The sequence below is a fragment of the Salvia splendens genome, chromosome 16, assembly GCF_004379255.2.
Source record: "Salvia splendens isolate huo1 chromosome 16, SspV2, whole genome shotgun sequence".
NCBI classification, from domain to species: domain Eukaryota; kingdom Viridiplantae; phylum Streptophyta; class Magnoliopsida; order Lamiales; family Lamiaceae; genus Salvia; species Salvia splendens.
The window spans coordinates 24,199,520-24,214,900 of NC_056047.1; the positions used below are offsets into that span (position 1 = coordinate 24,199,520).

At 34.7% G+C, this 15,381-nt stretch overlaps 3 protein-coding genes across 3 annotated transcripts; 2 read left to right on the forward strand and 1 right to left on the reverse strand.

Annotated features, from left to right (window-relative positions):
* Positions 1–273: 273 nt before the first annotated feature.
* On the reverse strand, positions 274–1,527 carry LOC121771049 (thiosulfate sulfurtransferase 18-like). Its single transcript, XM_042167846.1, has 6 exons — positions 1,381–1,527; positions 1,192–1,272; positions 1,016–1,089; positions 840–910; positions 712–765; positions 274–569 (listed from the first exon to the last, which is right to left on the reverse strand). The coding sequence occupies exons 1-6, from the start codon at positions 1,398–1,400 to the stop codon at positions 489–491; spliced, it is 381 nt and encodes a 126-aa protein (XP_042023780.1). The 5' UTR covers positions 1,401–1,527; the 3' UTR covers positions 274–488.
* Positions 1,528–3,894: 2,367 nt separating this feature from the next.
* On the forward strand, positions 3,895–7,322 carry LOC121770395 (MLO-like protein 4). Its single transcript, XM_042167130.1, has 15 exons — positions 3,895–4,014; positions 4,133–4,190; positions 4,275–4,507; positions 4,790–4,906; positions 4,985–5,063; positions 5,143–5,252; positions 5,324–5,398; positions 5,514–5,599; positions 5,676–5,725; positions 5,855–5,895; positions 5,965–6,135; positions 6,384–6,419; positions 6,761–6,828; positions 6,888–6,948; positions 7,032–7,322. Exons 1-15 carry the CDS (start codon positions 3,895–3,897, stop codon positions 7,320–7,322), a joined length of 1,596 nt encoding a protein of 531 aa, XP_042023064.1.
* Positions 7,323–11,360: 4,038 nt separating this feature from the next.
* Positions 11,361–15,325, forward strand: LOC121772583 (26S proteasome non-ATPase regulatory subunit 4 homolog). Its single transcript, XM_042169732.1, has 11 exons — positions 11,361–11,494; positions 11,599–11,712; positions 11,935–12,040; positions 12,376–12,490; positions 12,570–12,779; positions 12,860–13,154; positions 13,668–13,791; positions 13,928–14,031; positions 14,177–14,245; positions 14,902–14,979; positions 15,099–15,325. Exons 1-10 carry the CDS (start codon positions 11,483–11,485, stop codon positions 14,944–14,946), a joined length of 1,194 nt encoding a protein of 397 aa, XP_042025666.1. The 5' UTR covers positions 11,361–11,482; the 3' UTR covers positions 14,947–14,979; positions 15,099–15,325.
* Positions 15,326–15,381: the final 56 nt, after the last annotated feature.

Here is a 15,381-nt window from a genome sequence, read left to right on the forward strand (position 1 = left end):
CTCCTCTCTCTCTTACTTTATTATTTTTACTTTTCCTCTCTCCTACTTCATTATCTTTTAATTAATACATTACACACCTTTTGTCAATCTCCATGTAAAAAAGAAATGTCCCCCTACTATGACGGAAGAAGTATTATATTTCCAAAATGTGTGCAAACAAAAATATATCGCTTATGGTGAGACATACACTGACACATCATATTCTTCATCTATTCCATCTTTTATTATTCTATTTCTTGTTAAGATATAGGGAATTTTTGTAAGAACAGACACTTTGAGAAATATATATTTCAATAATATTCATATTACTCACGCAACATATATTTCTTGAATCAACAATATTCTTATTACACACGCTTCATTAGCTTATCGAACAGTATGCATTTCTTCCACTGAACAATATAATACTTTATAATAAAATGTTTGCATCCTATTATTGTAGGTGCAATAAAGGTACACTAAATACTTATTCAAATCATATTTTCACATCAAACTGACTTCTTAACTGTAAATCCATTTCCGACCCAGGCAATGTATCCCCCACCCATGTTGAGCACATGCTTGAATTCCTGTAATGTACAAATAATAATATATAAAAACAAAAATTCTACATTGATTAAAAAAAATAGCTTCATAGATGTATTTAACCAAAAAATCGAAAAATACAAATTACAAGAAAAAGGATTAATTAAACTTATTAATTAAACTTACTGCATCAAGAAGATCTGTAGTTGCATACACAGACCTAACCCCACTTTGGCAACCCTGTATATGTTTAAAAAATTTAATAAGATAAAAATAATAACACTACAAAGAATTAAATTTACTAATTGATATACCACAACAAGATTGTCTTCCTTTCCCAAAATTGCCATAACCTGTTCCAGGAACTTGGGATTTTTTACCCTGCCTGATCAAAAGCCCTCAAATATTAAATTAAATTTCAAAAAAAAATCAAGATAACATAAATTGGGTTATAATTTTATTTAATACAATTTGAAAAAAATATGTCCACCTTCTGGAGTAGTAAACATATATGGAATGTTCAAAGCATTCTCTAAGTGGCCTTTCTTGAATTCTTCTTCAGTCCTGATTAAATATAGTATATAAAATTTCAAATCAAAACAAAAATTTTAATTGAATTAAGATGTGACTGATTATTTTGTAGTTGATCCAAATTTAATTTCTTACCTAACATCAAGATAGCGGTGGCCAAGAGTGAGCAAATCTTTAGTTGCCTGAATATCCACAGTGATAACTTCACTTCCAACGCTGACAAAAATTTTAAAAAAAAATACACGCACTGCAAGGTGAGAAGACACATTAGAAAACTGATTTGTGTGTGTGTGTGTGTGTGTGTATTTGTATGCATATAAGAACCTTTTCTTGATGATATCCATGAAAATGCAAGAAGGTATTTGAAATTTCCAGCTGATAAAATGAAGCAATGGAGATAGAGTTTTTGGTTGCGTTTTATATACTACTACTATATGATGTTAATTATAATAGTGGGGATTTGGGGTGTGACTCTACCTTTCACTTAATTAATTAGTGAGAGATGAATTAGATGCCATATATATATGCCAACCTGTTAAGTACTAATTTAATAGTACAACATTTGTTTTATTAGAATTGGAAATGAGTGATGATGGGGGGATTATAAGTATAGATTCAACACCTCAATTATTGGAACTCTTAATTTAAGACAAAAAATTTATGCTTATTAAATTAATTTTATTTTTTAACTCATTTTATTGAATATGATTGCCTGGTTATAATAAGTTCACTAAACAATTGAATACGAGCTATTCAATCGCAATCAAATGCATCTTTGGTTAATGAGGAATTTTATTATTCTGTGCCCATAATTTTCAATAAAAACGTAAGGACAAAATGGTATGAATCATTTCAGACTCAGAGGAAAAAAAGATAAGAATGTCAGAACAATTTATGTGAGTGATATTTGAGCCAACAAGAACAACACAAAGAGAAAGAAGAAGACCATATATATCGATTTTTTAAACAAATTATAGGGACATTCATGAATTCAGTTGTTTGTATTCGTCAGATCTTGATATTGTTCAATTTGTCGAGCAAAAATATTACTCCATCCGTGAAGATGACCTCTTTCTTGGATTACACGAGATTTTATGTAGTTTTATTTTCTGTATTAGGTGGAGAAAATAAAATACTAAGAAGGATGAAAGAAAATAGAGGTATATGAATTTCTATTTTTAGTAATAGATCATCTTGGATGAGACTTACTAAAAGGGAAAGTAAGTCATCTTCAGTGGAACGGAGGGAGTACTATTTTAATTTGGAGCAAACATTATTTGATGTTCATTTTAATTGAAGTGCCAAATACATTAGACAATTCGCAATCCATCTTACTTTTTTGCATGATTGTTTATACAGCAGTAGGGCTAAAAGGAGGCTTTTAACAATATAATATGAAATTTTATGAAAGGTTAAACCTATCAATCAAATTACAATGTTAGTAATTGTTTCAAGTGCATTATAAACTTTTCAATTTATCAATTACATTTTGCATCAATTTTATGGGTAATTGTACTTAGGAAAAAATGGTAGAATATTATATTCTTATATACAATATAATTTTGTTAAGTATAATAATATATTATCCTGATCATATGTCATGCATCATGTCACACGTCAACTATTATAGACTAAAAATTCCGATGATAAATTGATACTACTACGTACAATTGAGTAAATTGTGATAAAATCAATAAATTCCAAATTTATAATAAGCAAAAAATAGTTCAGCCACCCTATATTAATTCTTGAACAATAACTTAAACTATATATTAATGCAAAATAATGAAAGAAAAAAAACTACATATTAATTAGATGTAATTTTTAATGCATAAAATTCAATTAAAACTCTGCGATACTAATACCAAATAATGTAAAAAGAAACTCAGTATGCAAAGAAATAGTCCGCCCAAAGATGATAGATTCCAACTACAAATCCGATTGCATCAATGTCAGATATTAATAGCATGAAAAAGAAAAACTAGTTTTCTTTAAATGTAATTTGCAAGTTAATGCATAGAAACATAAGTACTTTACTAGACACTAAGCAGTGGATTCTAATGTCAGTTTAAAAATCATGGAAAGTAATAATAAATTGATCCTCCACAATTTCAGATTCAAAATTTGTAAAGTAGTGATTATAATTACATTTTTCTCATTCAAATAATACTAAGCTATAATGTGACTTGTTATAATTTCGGTTCGAATATAAATAGATTCATATGTTATTCACTAAAACATTTAATTCAGTGAAAATGTAATTTTTACGTTGGAGTTAAATAATTTTCTTTTAAATAAGTCAAAAAAAGTAAGAATGTAAAGAAATTTGAACCATTAATTTATTATTATTATTATTATTATTATTATTATTGAAAGTAAGTATACTTTTTTAATCGTGAAAGCTAAAAAAATAAAAGAATGAAACAAGACATGAAAATTGCCATATGTGATATAACTTGTCTATTCTAAACAAAAAAAAATGTAAAATAATATATTAACATATTTTTTTCTATAAATAGTGAATTTTAATGCAAACTTTTAGTACATAACCTACTGCTGACCTGGTCATGAAATAGATACAGTATTGTAGCAATAATTTAATAAAAAATAAAAAAAAATAGTTGTGCAGTTCATTGATTTCCCACATCAAACTTTCTTGAGCTCAAATCTCTGTATTTGTTTGTATAAATTTTGATGGTTGATGAAAGGGCCGATATTGCCTTGTGCCACCCTTTTGTACAACACCCCATGATGCCAATTTTTAATGCTGAAGATGTCATGGTGACTATTCAAACAGATCCATTATGATTGTATGAGTTAAAGATTCAATTTTTATTGATGGAAAGTAAGGAGGAAAGATCTTTGGCAAGGATACCCACCTGGACTGTGGCCACTGTTATCACCTTTTTGGTTTCCATTAGCTTTTTGCTTCATACAGGTTTGAAGAAGTTTGGGGTGGTAAGTAGTATTCATTTCCAACTCTTTATTTTTCTGTGTTTGTGACAATGGTGGATTTTTAATGGATTCTTAAATTTTTGACTAGCACTATTATTATTGAATGTATTCTTGTGTGTAGTGGTTGGATAGGACTAAAAGGAAGCATCTTCTTGCTGCCTTGGACAAGATCAGAGAAGGTGCTCTTTTGTGGCATATTAGTAGTAGTCTTTTTGATGTTCTTGTGTTTTGGTGTCATGAACTGCTTCTTTTGTGTGAACCAGAGTTAATGCTATTTGGGCTACTCTCAGTGTTGATGACTCCTTGGATTGCGTTTATCGCCAAAATTTGCATCAAGCCGTCTACATTGATGAGCAGCCGCTTCTATCCATGTTCTCTTAAATCTGCACAGCAAGAAGCTCTTGACAGACATACTGTTGCTTTTAGGCCTGGTCGTTTTAATTCCTCGATTTCACGCTTGTTGTTGGAAGACCTGGATTATGACTATTGCCCCAAGGTACGACGATAGTTTGTTGTTGGATATCTTCCTTGCTTTATGTGGTGTTATATGGCTTAGTGTATTCATTCGTCACGATTATTTAAGGTTTTCGGTGTTTAACGTTGTGATCGGTCTGATAGTGAGTTTGCTTCCCTCGTTGAATGTTAAACTGAATATGTTGTGATCATACAAAAGACTCTCAATTTAAGAAACCATACTAGAATCATGTTCAGATGAATGTTTCCAATCTCTAAATCAAATGCCGAAGGGAGGCGCTCATAATCCACCTCTTTCTCCTAGGATCGTGAACCGTTCACTTCATCCGAGAGCCTTGAGCAGCTCCGTCGGTTCTTGTTCGTTTTGGGCGTTACTCATGTCTCGTACAGTTTCTTAGCCATCGCACTAGCCATGATCAAGGTCGGTATTTCATCTCCACATTAAATCTCGACATATTACTTTGGACCGCATGTGCAAAATTTGTTGTTCTGGATGCAGATATATAGTTGGAGAACATGGGAAAATAATGCCAAGAAATTCGCTCTTCGAGGCCTGATAACTGAGGATACATCTGCTGGTAGTTGATATGATACTGTTATATTTCTAGCGAAATTTATATCCATAACTGATGGAATTCTTTCCTTGCAATATTCAAGTTGATACTGAAGATGTCGGAACAGATGGCGAGCCAATAAGGCGCCTATCGAGTTTTATTGCTCATCACACATCTCATCCTTGGAGTCGGAACAGACTTCTCGTTTGGCTGGTATGAAAACACAAACTCTCACGATTGACAAAACCGTCCGTCTACCAATGAATTCGTGTGCTTTGTTTCAGCTTTGTTTCAGTCGCCAGTTCTGGAGTTCGATAAACCAAGCTGACTATATGGCACTGCGACTCGGCTTCATTACCGTAAGTTGTTAAATTCTCTTGTCAATTGTTGTAACATAGTTTAAATGAACTGGTGTTCACAAAGGGAATTAATGTATAAGTTTTCGTTTCGTTGTTTTGGCTTTTATCTTTGCAGACTCATCAATTACCGTTCACTTACGACTTCCATAATTACATGCTTCGGAGCATGGAGGAAGAGTTTCGAGATATTGTAGGCATTAGGTACTAGAATAATTTAAAATGCTGCAATGACTCGTTCGTCTGTAGAGCGTATAACATTTCCTCCCATCGTTTGCAGCATCCCGCTCTGGATTTTCGCTATCACATGCATTGCTCTGGGATTTCATGGTAAGATCCTTTTACTCTTAATAGACTAAATATTGTTTATGAATCTGCAGTAAAGCAATTTACATGTATTCTTGTGATCAATTGTGCTCTTATGTTACTATTCTAATGTGTATCGTTCTCTGGCATCAGGAACAAATGTGTACTTCTGGATCTCTTTCTTTCCAATCATTGTAAGTTTGCGACTTTTTTTTTTTGCGAACCTTCCTCATGTATCAATAGCTTACGCTATGCTTAAGCAGTTGATCCTTCTACTGGGCACAAAGCTACACCAAATAGTTGTAAAGCTGGCCGTTGAAATCATGGAGCCAAGCCAATGGATAGAAATCCAGACGTTCAATCTAAGGGACGAGCTCTTCTGGTTTGGCAAGCCCAGGCTGCTTCTTCGGTTGATACAATTCATATCATTTCAGGTTAGGTTACATTACTAGGATTTAGATTCAAAAGACTATAGGTGTGCGTTATATTGCTAACTATTTAAAAATGTCAACACGGTGACATTAAAATGTCAACACAGTATATTGAAGTTCAACAAAATAATGTGTTGACATTTTTAATACACTGCGTTGATGAGTTACCGGAGTTAGCAACTTAAATATTTAGCAATTGATAACACCCCAAAGACTATAAGTATTCTAGGTAACAATGCTTTTTTTTTCAGAATGCATTCGAGATGACAACATATATATGGTCATTGGTAAGGCTTGATCTTCGTAAACAAGTTTAGAATGTTAGGATGGTACTCCCCCCGTCCCATAAAGTTTGTCATATTTTTCCATTTCCGTCCGTCCCACAAAATTTGTCACATTTCACTTTTTACTATTTTGGTAGTGGACCTTATATTCTACTAATCCATTTCCACTCACATTTTATTATAAAACTATATAAAAGTAGGACCTGCATTACACTAATTTTTTCAACTCACTTTTCATTACATTTTCTTAAAACTTGTACCCGGTCAAAGTGTAACAAAATTTTTGGAACGGAGGGACTATAACGGATTGTGATAGTAACACATCATTTGTGTTTGGTGTCTAGTGGGAGATAAGGGCAGCATCATGCTACACCGAAGATCATGCATTGCTAGCAATTCGATTGACATTTGGGTATGTTTCCAGTTTTGGATTTTGTGTAAAGATGGAGTCTAAAGGGAATTTTTGCGCAGAGTGGTGTCGCAGTTCTGGTGTAGCTTCATCACTTTCCCTCTCTATGTCATTGTGGCTCAGGTACAACTCGGCCCTTGCATCCATTTTCATCGCATCTCCGATTTTTTGTTACAAGACATGCACGCCACCTTGTTGCGTTGCAGATGGGGTCCAAGTTCAAGAAGACCATTGTGTCCGCCAATGTGAGGCAATCGCTTCATGGATGGCGAAGGAAGGTGAAGGCTAGGCACAAACTCTGTCCCGGTCCCAACAAGCTATCCTTTAACGACACTAGAAACTCCACTGGAAGCATAGAAAGGAGCGCCAACATGCCCGAACACAGCTTGGATTCTGATCAAAATGGCTCCTTGAGGCGTTCTCGGGAGAACGAGCTGCCTACATCCAACGAGGAGCTTCAAGATCTTGTGCATTCTGATCCAGAGCCGGAAGTATGATATGTTGTGGATTGAAACGGATGATCAAGTAACCAATGGCCAAGACTGCTGGGTTTGGTGCCCCTTGCACAATGAAAGTCAAACAAACACCAATGCGATAAAATTACTTCTTCTCGGATTGGGTTAAAAGTGGATTGTAGAGTTTATTGTACACGAGCAATTCTATCCGTGGAACATGCTCGAACTGTGCTTTTCAGTATATCAATCCTAACAGGCATAGGGCAGCAGGAGTAGGCCTGAAAACCATTAAGAAACCGTCGTTCTTTAAATTTTTTTATTATTTTTTTAAAATCTTATTTCTTCCAATTTTTCTCCTGTAAATACCCACTTCCGCATCATTTCTACTCACTCCATTCTTGTGTTGACAAGGATTTCTCTTCTCTATCTCAAAATTTCTATTCTCTACATCTATATTCTCCCAATTTTTCTCCTGTAAATACCCACTTCCGCATCATTTCTACTCACTCCATTCTTGTGTTGACAAGGATTTCTCTTCTCTATCTCAAATTTTCTATTCTCTACGTCTATTCTCTCCAATTTGCTCAAGTTGTTTACTTGTTAACTTGTTCTTGTGCTCATTATTTATCATACTTGATAGTTAATAATATTACTTTCGCTTGGCAATATTTCTTCTTCTCGTGGTGGTTAATATGCAAATGTAGTTATATAATTGTATCTGTATATTGAGCATTGCGCATTGCAGATACGTAGGCTTTAATTTTCCAATGCAATTGGGCATTGCGGATACGTAAGAAACTCAACTTGATTTTTAAATTTAAATTGAGTTCAAGTCTTTTTTCTTTAATCTATTTATTTTCGTTTGTTTCAACTTTAAAGTTAATATGCAAATACAATTGTATAATTGTATTTATATATACTCTAGTCAGTGATGAAGACTTCTCTATAAGACTATATCCGAGAGACTTGACAATTCGACCATAATTGTTGATTGTTAGACTAAATTCAACATTTAAAGTTGAATTTGCTAAAGGTATCCTCAATTTAATCATCTAGAAACATCTCCTTCGTCGACTAAGAGTGCATACTATATACTTCCTCCGTTCCACCACAAGTGATAGAGTTCTTTTGGACAAGGGATTTAAGAAAATGATATATATTGAATTAAAATGAAGAGAATAAAGTATGAGAGAGAAAAGTAAGAGAGATAGAGAGAGAATAAAGTAGAATGAGAGAATAAAAGTAACAGAGAGGGAATAAAGTAAGAGAAAAGTGAAGTTTTGTTTTTTGTTAAAAAGAGAAATTTATCACTTGTGGTGGGACGGAGGAGTATATACTTATAAATTTATTGTTCAAGACTTCATTTTTTTGTAATTTGTAATAACCTCGTTATAGACTCGTTGAAATTTACATTCAACTATATTTAAATTTATTGTTCAAAGACTTCTTCAACTTGAAGTCTTTTGTAAATTGTAAATAGCAATCATTGTAAGCTGTAACTTGTATAATTGTACTGTAGTCTTGTTAAAATTAGCATTCAAGCTAATAAAATTGCAATTGTCATCTTTATTAATTTGTTTGAATTTTATCATGCACTTTTATTTGTATAGTTAATTAAAGTCTCAAAATTTCAAGTGACAACAAAAAAAAACTCTGGAACCGCCGAACCGTCCACAAACCGACGGTTTTTGAACCATGGACATTTCTAAAAGAAACCGACAGTTTTGAACCATAGACATGTGTAACGAGCTCTTTGATGCGCGTGCTTTGAAATGAGAATAAAAAATAGATCGCAGACGGATAAGCAGACCGACTGGACCCAACTGATCCGGCAAACTCCCTAGATTTATCTGCGTGTCGTCGGACGCGCAATACTAAGCTACCATCAAAACCTTAACCCACAATGTACTAAAACCTAGCACATGGAAGTAAGGATCGAATCCCACAAGGATGGAGGTGTGAAGTGTGTGTTCGTGACATTTTGGAAGGTTTTAGCTGCTGCCACGCAACTAAGTGAGTTAAGTTTTACCTACTTGACTTGGAAGACTGAACAGTGAATCTATCTAACTGATCAACTAGATGGGAAACGTACGGAATCATGCATGAATGACTAAACACGAAACAAATATTTAAATCTGAAATAAAGTAACTAAGAACACCTGCAACTAAAAGATCATGCTCAAACCTTTCCTAAAATAGGCATACAAAGTGCAAAAGTAAGTGGCGACCTGTTTCCTAAACTGGTTGAGTTGACAGAATAGCAGTAAAAGTAAAAAGCATAAATCAAGTTTCAAATCTAATATTTAACTACCTCCTACTTCATCTTCTTCAAACATCCAAGTAAAAACAGAGCAAGAACAGAGCATGGAGACACCATAGACACAGAAAAACAGAGCATGCTGTAGACAAAATGTAAACGAAAAATCTAAGCTAAGAACTACTGGATCTACGCTAACTGATCAACTAGAACGACGAACAAGCATAAACAAGCCATAATCATGTAGATTCAAAATAGAACAGACTAGATCTGCGAATTCAAACACTAACTAGCATGGATCTACAAAATCAGACGTTAAACAAGCTAGATCTAACAGATCCTAACAACTACCAATTACGAAAAACATCCAACAAACATAAACCAAACTCAACGTCATGAGATCCAACAAGAACTTCAACATAAATTAGATCTAAGGTCCTAAACAACTACCAATTGCGAAAAGCATCCAATGAAACTGAAACAAAGCTCAACATCACAAGATCCAACAAAAACTTCCATAACTTCAGATTCAAAACCAGATTCGAAACTCCAAAGACAAGATCCAAAACTAACAACGAAATGACTACAAGATTCAACAACTACGATGTTCAAACACTAGAAATACTTGAGAAAATGAAACCAAACGATGCAAAACAGGAATATAAAGATTGTATCTTCGCTCATAGGAGCGGTGGAACACGATGAAATGATTGAAACGACCGCAACTGAGATGTTTCCCCCTCCGAGCTGGGAGGCAGAGAGCTTGAAACTGGAGTTGGAGTGGACTTGCAGTTAAGGACTCTATCTAAGAACTACTGTGTGGAATGGTGAGCTGTGTGAGGCTCCAAAGAGACTGCCTTCATTCTCCATGTTGCTCCCTATTTATAGGACGACCTGATGCTCCAGTCCCTAGGGTATGCCTTCCTTGACTTGACATTTGTACCCTTAAAATAAAGGGTATTTTGAATTATCTCTCCTCTGTCCTACTCCTTGCACTGCCTTCTCCTTCTGATAATTCTCCTTGATCAATTAGACGACTTTTCGGCATTTTCACTCCATTTCTGCTCAATCTACGTCTGCTCGGTCAGTTTACACGATCTACTTGATCCAGCAATAACATGCACACTTAAACTCGAAGTTTGTATATTATCTCCCCAACAAGCATGTAAAACACCCAAAAATCAATACATAAAACGAGTCTTATCATGTAAAAATACATGCTTATATTTTGACCAATAATATAACCTAGTAATAATGATAAATATCCCAACACTAATACATTTTTGGTTCTCCCTTTATAAACATATTTGGGACGTTGAACATGCCAAATGTATAAATTTATAATGAAATGATTGCTTTCTTAATCTACCTCGCAACTCTTTATCCTATTTCATAATAGAAGCTACTTAAGAAATTCTCTCCGTTCCATTCTCTCTGTTCCATTCAAGATGACCACATTCTTGAGTGGCATAGAATTTTAGGTAGAATAGTTGTTTGTGATAAAGCAGTGTGGAAAAAATAATTGAATATTTTAATAAGGAGTGAGGAGAGAAATTTTATTTCAAATATAGAAAGTGAACATCTTGAATGAAACAAACTAAAAAGGAAAGATGGACATCTTGAATGAAACGGGAGTGAGTATTTTTGTAGCCAAGTTACAATTCAAATGTTTATTAATTTCTTAGATTTTTCATGGACTAAAGTATAAATACACATAGCCGATGGGTCTAATCACAATTTCTTTAGAAATGAGAGGTCAAATTGATCAAACCGGAAAGTAAATAACGTAAGTAAGAAACCCTTCTTCTATATTTGGAAAAATGTTCATATTTACTTCCCCTCTTCCAAGTAACACCAAATTCTCTCACAAAACAATCTAATTTCTCCTCATTTTTTTGGCTGTGTAATTTGTATCCCTCCAGTTCGATTCCAATTCTCTGCAATCATGGTGCTCGAGGTCTGCGCTTCATTTCAATTGGCTGCATTTACAAATCAGGTTTCAGTTCTTCCCTCTCCGTAGTTACGAATCGCTAACTGCTCGATTTTTTAATGGATTAATAGGCTACGATGATTTGCATTGACAATTCGGAGTGGATGCGTAACGGCGACTACTCCCCCACTCGCTTCGACGCTCAAAAGGACGCTGTTAGCTTAATTTCTGGAGCAAAGACTCAGGTTTTTTCTGGTTCTTCCACTTTTTCAGCTATTTCATGTTCTCGGGTTCATTTTTGTTATTCCTTATGTGTTTTTGCTGTTGATAAGCGTATCAATTTCTATGCTACGTATTGATTTGGGATAATGGTTTTGGTTTAGGTTTAGGTTTAGTTTTAGTGGTTAGTTTTTGCTAATTTTTTAGCTCTGCTGTGCGTATCTTTCTTCTTATTATTAATTTTGTAGGCAAATCCAGAGAATACAGTGGGAGTGTTGACAATGGCTGGAAAGGGGGTTCGTGTCTTGGTCACTCCAACCAGTGATCTTGGCAAGATCTTGGCCTGTGCACACGGTTAGCATCTATCATTGTGTCGGTCTGTATTAGGCAATTAACTTAATCGGTATTGTGGTTGGAAAATTCTAAGTTGTGTGAACTGGTTTATTTAAATTGTGTGGAAGTTGAAATTTTGTTGGTTTAGTTGAGGAGTTTGGGTTTAGGACGATGGATGGAACTCAATGAGCTTTTGGTTTCTTATGTATGTGGATGGTACGATTGAAGGCTCATGATTTGTTTTAGTCAGTTGTCTAAGCGTTTGTCTGTCAAAAATTGTTGTCTCCATGCCATAATATCTATTTTTCTGTGATTACCTTAGTTTATTTAGCATAGTAAATTGGTGATCTGTGTAGGTATGGAAGTAGGTGGTGAGATGAACTTAGCAGCTGGAATCCAAGTTGCACAGTTGGCCCTCAAACATCGCCAAAATAAGAAGCAGCAGCAAAGGATCATCGTGTTTGTGGGAAGGTACAAACCATTAAGTTATGTGCTTTTGAAGTTTAATTTTTTTCATTAGTCTCTGAGGGAGTCATGTACTTTGTTGCAGTCCTGTTACATATGACAAGAAGGTATTGGAGATGATTGGAAGAAAATTGAAAAAGAATAGTGTAGCTCTTGATATTGTAAACTTTGGTGAAGAAGATGAAGAGAAGACAGAAAAGCTCGAGGCATTACTTGCTGCTGTAAATAACAACGATAGCAGTCACATTGTACATGTTCCTCCTGGTCCCAGTGCTCTTTCTGATGTGCTTATCAGGTTTTTACTTCACATGGAAACTTCTGTCAATGAAACTGAATCTATCATGCTATATCTTCTAAAATATTTCTTTTCTGCAGCACCCCAATATTTACAGGTGATGGAGAAGGATCAAGTGGCTATGTTGCAGCTGCTGGTGGTGGCGGGTTAGGGTTCGAATTTGGCGTGGATCCAAACTTGGATCCTGAACTTGCTCTTGCACTTAGAGTATCAATGGAAGAGGAGAGAGCAAGACAAGAAGCAGCTGCAAAGAAGGCTGCAGAGGAAACTGCAACAGGTGAAAAAGGCGAGCAATCTACTTCACAGGATGTAACCATGACCGAGAATGTGAACCCTGGAACATCTGAACCTGAAAAGAAGACCCATGATCTAACGGTAGGAGATCTCTTTTTACTGAATTATTGTTTAGCATTTCTGTGTGATAGTCAACAATCAATCTCAGCTTTCTACTTTATAGTTTTATACAGCTTGGTAGCTTGGTACCTTTGGAATTTTCAAGTACCCCTCCGCGCTGTATAGTAAGGTGTCACACAAGAATATAAGGTTTTAGATCTTGTGCGAATCTGATGTAGCATGTTTACAACTTTTTGAATGTTCACATTTTCCTTATTTACCATGCAACCATCCTTTTGAAAGATTGAACGTCAATTGTCTTTGTGGAATAAAGTACCATAAATTTGTTCTTTTTTTATGCCAAAAAAGTTTCACACTGTCATGTATATATACACAAAAAGGGGAAAAATGCTTGACGAATTCCTTTTATTTTGTCTATTTATTTTTGGGTTTTGAATTTGTCAAAAATAATTTAGAGATTCTCTTGAATGCATGTGACTTGTTCAGAATTCGTTATGCAATGAACTTATGATAACATAAGATATCTTCTTACAGGATGATGAGAATGCATTGTTACAGCAAGCCCTAGCTATGTCAATGGACGATTCTTCTTCCACAGTTGCTGTGAGGGACACTGACATGTCAGATGCATCTGCTGATGACCATGATTTACAACTTGGTGAGAGCTAAATGACCATTTGCCATTATCTTGCATTGACTTGTTTCTTTTTCCAAATTAACTTCTTTCTATATTCAGGATCTTGGTTGAATAATCTGCAGATCACTTAATACAAAATTTACTTTTTTCCTTGTAGCTCTTCAATTGTCTGTGCAAGACAGTCAGGGTGATCAATCAAACCCAAATGACGTGAATAAGATATTTCCAGATCAGTCCTATATGTCCTCCATGCTGGCTCAAGTAATGTTAAAGTTATTAGTATTTTATTTTATTTTATAGGTTCCTGAGTTGAGTGATTATCAAAGTATGTCGTTACATGTTAAACAAATTCAAGACATTAGACTGCTGGTTTATCATTTATTTAATGTTAGATTTGCTTCAACAGCTTCCAGGAGTCGATCCAAATGACCCTGCCATCAAAGATTTGCTTGCTTCCATCCAGAATCAGTCTGAGGTGAGTTGAAATAAAATTGGTAGAAGAATAGGGTCAAAGTAGATCTTAAATTAGATCTTATGTGGTTCTTTCTCTATATTGATAACCTCTCTTGTGTGTGTGAAAGAGATAGGGTTTTTTCTCTTCTGGTGTGTACTCTTCTTGCAGTTCTGTCTGCTTGTATATGAAAGTGATCTGTTACCAGTTCTCATGCCGAATTGGAGATGATGATGTTTGATTGATTACATAAGTCTTACTCTATACAAATTAGATTTTTCGTATATTATGGCTGGTGATTTATATTTCTGCCTTCTATTTTAGTTCCTTCTGCGATATGCTTTGCTATTTGTATCCTCTGTTTTGATCATATCTTCATTTAAGGTGGAGTTTTCCTGTTTTACCAAAAAGTGCATTTAGTTACAGAGTGGAGGTGTGTTACTTTGTTGGACTGTATACATATATTCTCTTGATCTGTACTTTATGACATGATTGAATACAATCTCATTTTCTTTTGCTAGTGGAATTAAAACACAATCTATAATCACTCTTAAGTATAAGCATATGTATTGCCTAGATAAAATCAACTAGTAATTATTTGCATAAAGTTCTTGTAGTTTGTACGTACTATGGAGTATTACATACTCTTCATATATTTCTAACATCCCCAGTTCTTGCAGAAGAAGGAAGAAGACAAAGAACCAAAAGAAGAGGAAAAGAAGTGAACGTGCTTTTAATTCGTCGGCCATCACCGTCAGGTTTATTTTCTTTCCAACCTTCACTGGTGTTGTCAATTTTGATCTTGTTGCAGTGAACTTGCTATTTTTAATGTTAGCGAGCACTTGATCACTTGGCTGAATGGTACTGTGTTGCATAGGTCAAGGGTATCTCTTATGCAGAAAGTGGTTTTGAAGTGTTCAAGTTGGCACTGAGGATGGGATGATGATTGTTGTCAGTCAGTCAGAGGCCATGAAAGACTACATGTTATGAACTGATGATCTAGCATTACTTAGTGAATTTGGATGTCAAATTTTTTGCATTTGATTTCAGGTGGTATTGTGGATGGATATATGGCATGGGTTACTCAATTTTTCTTATCCGGAACTCTGTCTTTCGTGTTGTGATTTCTTTGGTATGATCTTCTTTGTTGTCGTCTCTTT

Excerpts from the sequence above, each read along its gene's own strand:
- LOC121771049 (XM_042167846.1), bottom strand. The coding sequence starts at position 1,400 with ATGGATATCATCAAGAAAAG. Across the intron at positions 1,273-1,380 it reads ATGGATATCATCAAGAAAAG|CGTTGGAAGTGAAGTTATCA; the intron begins GTTCTTATATGC and ends AATTTTTGTCAG. Across the intron at positions 1,090-1,191 it reads CACCGCTATCTTGATGTTAG|GACTGAAGAAGAATTCAAGA; the intron begins GTAAGAAATTAA and ends ATATTTAATCAG.
- LOC121770395 (XM_042167130.1), top strand. The coding sequence starts at position 3,895 with ATGGAAAGTAAGGAGGAAAGATCTTTGGCAAGGATACCCACCTGGACT. Across the intron at positions 4,015-4,132 it reads GTTTGAAGAAGTTTGGGGTG|TGGTTGGATAGGACTAAAAG; the intron begins GTAAGTAGTATT and ends TCTTGTGTGTAG. Across the intron at positions 5,600-5,675 it reads CGAGATATTGTAGGCATTAG|CATCCCGCTCTGGATTTTCG; the intron begins GTACTAGAATAA and ends CATCGTTTGCAG.
- LOC121772583 (XM_042169732.1), top strand. Across the intron at positions 12,780-12,859 it reads CTTTCTGATGTGCTTATCAG|CACCCCAATATTTACAGGTG; the intron begins GTTTTTACTTCA and ends TCTTTTCTGCAG. Across the intron at positions 14,032-14,176 it reads TGTCCTCCATGCTGGCTCAA|CTTCCAGGAGTCGATCCAAA; the intron begins GTAATGTTAAAG and ends TTGCTTCAACAG.